This window comes from Nicotiana sylvestris, chromosome 8 (genome assembly GCF_000393655.2).
Source record: "Nicotiana sylvestris chromosome 8, ASM39365v2, whole genome shotgun sequence".
NCBI classification, from domain to species: domain Eukaryota; kingdom Viridiplantae; phylum Streptophyta; class Magnoliopsida; order Solanales; family Solanaceae; genus Nicotiana; species Nicotiana sylvestris.
Window position 1 is genome coordinate 23936138 of NC_091064.1, and position 2237 is coordinate 23938374.

Genomic DNA, 2237 nt, shown 5'->3' on the forward strand with positions numbered 1-2237 from the left:
CGACATTCTTCAAACCAAATGGCATTACCCGGTAGCAATAAGTTCCCCATGGCATGATGAATGTCGTCTTTTCTACATCTTCTTCATCCATTAGAATCTGATGATACCCTTCATAGCAATCCACAAAAGATCAAATCTCACGCTTGGCACAATTATCGATCAAAATGTGGATATTGGGTAGTAGGAAGTTACTTTTCGGACTTGCTTTGTTGAGATTGCGGTAATCGACGCATACTCTGATCTTGCCATCCTTCTTCGGCACATGTACGACATTAGCTAACCAAACAGGATATCGAGTGACCCGAATGACCTTTGCATCCAATTGCTTGGTGATTTCTTCCTTAATCTTCACACTCATATCAGTTTTGAATTTCCTCAATTTTTGCTTGACGAGAGGAAACGTTGGATCATTGGGCAATTTGTGGACCACTAAATCAGTGCTTAAACCCGGCATGTCGTCATACGACCACGCAAAAACATCTTTGTATTCGATGAGTGCTTTGATTAACTCTTCCCAGATCTTTGGCTCGAGATGGACACTTATTTTAGTCTCTCTGATATTATCTGTGTCCCCTAAATTGACGGCTTCTGTATCATTCAGGTTGGGTTTGGGTTTTTCTTCGAGGTGAATTAACTCCTTACTAATCTCTTCGAAGGCTTCATCCTCATCATATTCTGATTCTTAATCACAATCTACTTCTTGAACTATTATTTCAGAATCAGATTGATTTTTAAACTGGGCCGAGGATTCCTCATGCATGCCATATGATTAGAACCAGCATAAAAAGAAATGTACAGAAAATAAAAGAAAAACAAAAGAAAAACTATCAGGAATGATAAATAAAGGGAAACTGTATTTCATTGAATGATGAAAGATAACAAGGTTTGCACACTTCAAACAGACTGAAAGATAAAAATCTGGATTACAACCCTGGAATAACCCAGACAAATTGAAGGAAAATCAAAATAAACTACCAAGACTCCTTTCGAATGGGGAGAGGAGTGGCTTTCCAATTATTAAGCTTTGTTTTTAGCCCAACGAATTGAATTTCTGCGTTGCTAGGACCTTCACCACTTTACACCATGTTCACACCGTCAAACAACTTCTCAAATCTTTTAATTAACTCCTTATCCAGCTCAATCATAGGACTAGGAACTTTTGTTACTGGGTCACTTCAGGTACCGGACTTGAAAAATAATTTGGAAAGACGTGGAACTGGCTTTGGAAGGACCCATGCGTTTTGTTTTAGCTTTCTGGCACTTCTTATGTTTGCGGTAGTGGGCTTGAATCCCAGACCAAATGTGCTCAAGTTTTCATGAAGGGACACCAGTTGTATGATGCCTTGCAAAGATGAGCACAAACCTTTACCGAGTGCAAAACCATTCTTCAACATCTCATAGGCCACCATAACCGATGCGGCGGTTATCTTCGAATTTGGAATGTATTTCCCCTCCGGAACATTCTCTACCAACATCGTATCAGAAATCTGGTAGACCCATGGTACCTGGTCATCTTCCACTTCAATGACCGGTACAATGGCATTGCTGCGAGCGCATAAACTGTCTTCCCCATGCACAACTATTTCTTGTCTATCCCATTCAAATTTGACTACCTAGTGTAGTATTGATGGGATTGCTTTAGCGGCGTGGATCCATGGTCGACCTAATTGCAAATTATAGGAAACAACTATATCCAGCACCTGAAACTCCATTGTGAACTCAACGGGCCCTATCGTCAGCTCCAACACTATGTCCCCAATTGAGTCTTTACCTCCGCCGTCAAATGCCCGCACGCAAATGTTGTTCATATGGATCCTCTCATCTTCTATTTTCAACTTGCTTAGAGTGGAGAGAGGACAGATGTTTACACTTGGCCCATTGTCAACCAATGTCTGGGTCACCACAGAGTTCTCACACTTCACTGTAAGGTAAAGGGCTCTGTTATGCTCAGTACCCTCTACAAGCAATTCATCATCGGAAAAAGTAACTCTGTTTACTTCAAAGATTTTGTTGGCTATTTTTTCCAAGTGATTCATAGAGATCTTATCGATAACGTGCGCCTCATTCAAGATTTCATTAAAGTTTGACGGTGCTCATCCAAATGGATCAATAATGACAATAGGGAAATTTGAGCAGGCGTCTTTCTTAATTGTTCCACAATAGAGTAGTCCTATAGATTCATCTTCCTCAAGAATTCTTCTACTTCTTCTTCTTCAGGTACGACTTTCTTTACTAGC

The 2237-nt window shown here is 40.4% G+C and overlaps 1 protein-coding gene across 1 annotated transcript; it reads right to left on the minus strand.

The window, feature by feature from the left end:
* Positions 1 to 1613: 1613 nt before the first annotated feature.
* Positions 1614 to 2036, minus strand: LOC138874793 (uncharacterized). The gene has a single exon (XM_070153578.1). It carries the CDS (start codon positions 2034 to 2036, stop codon positions 1614 to 1616), a length of 423 nt encoding a protein of 140 aa, XP_070009679.1.
* Between the last annotated feature and the right edge of the window lie 201 nt (positions 2037 to 2237).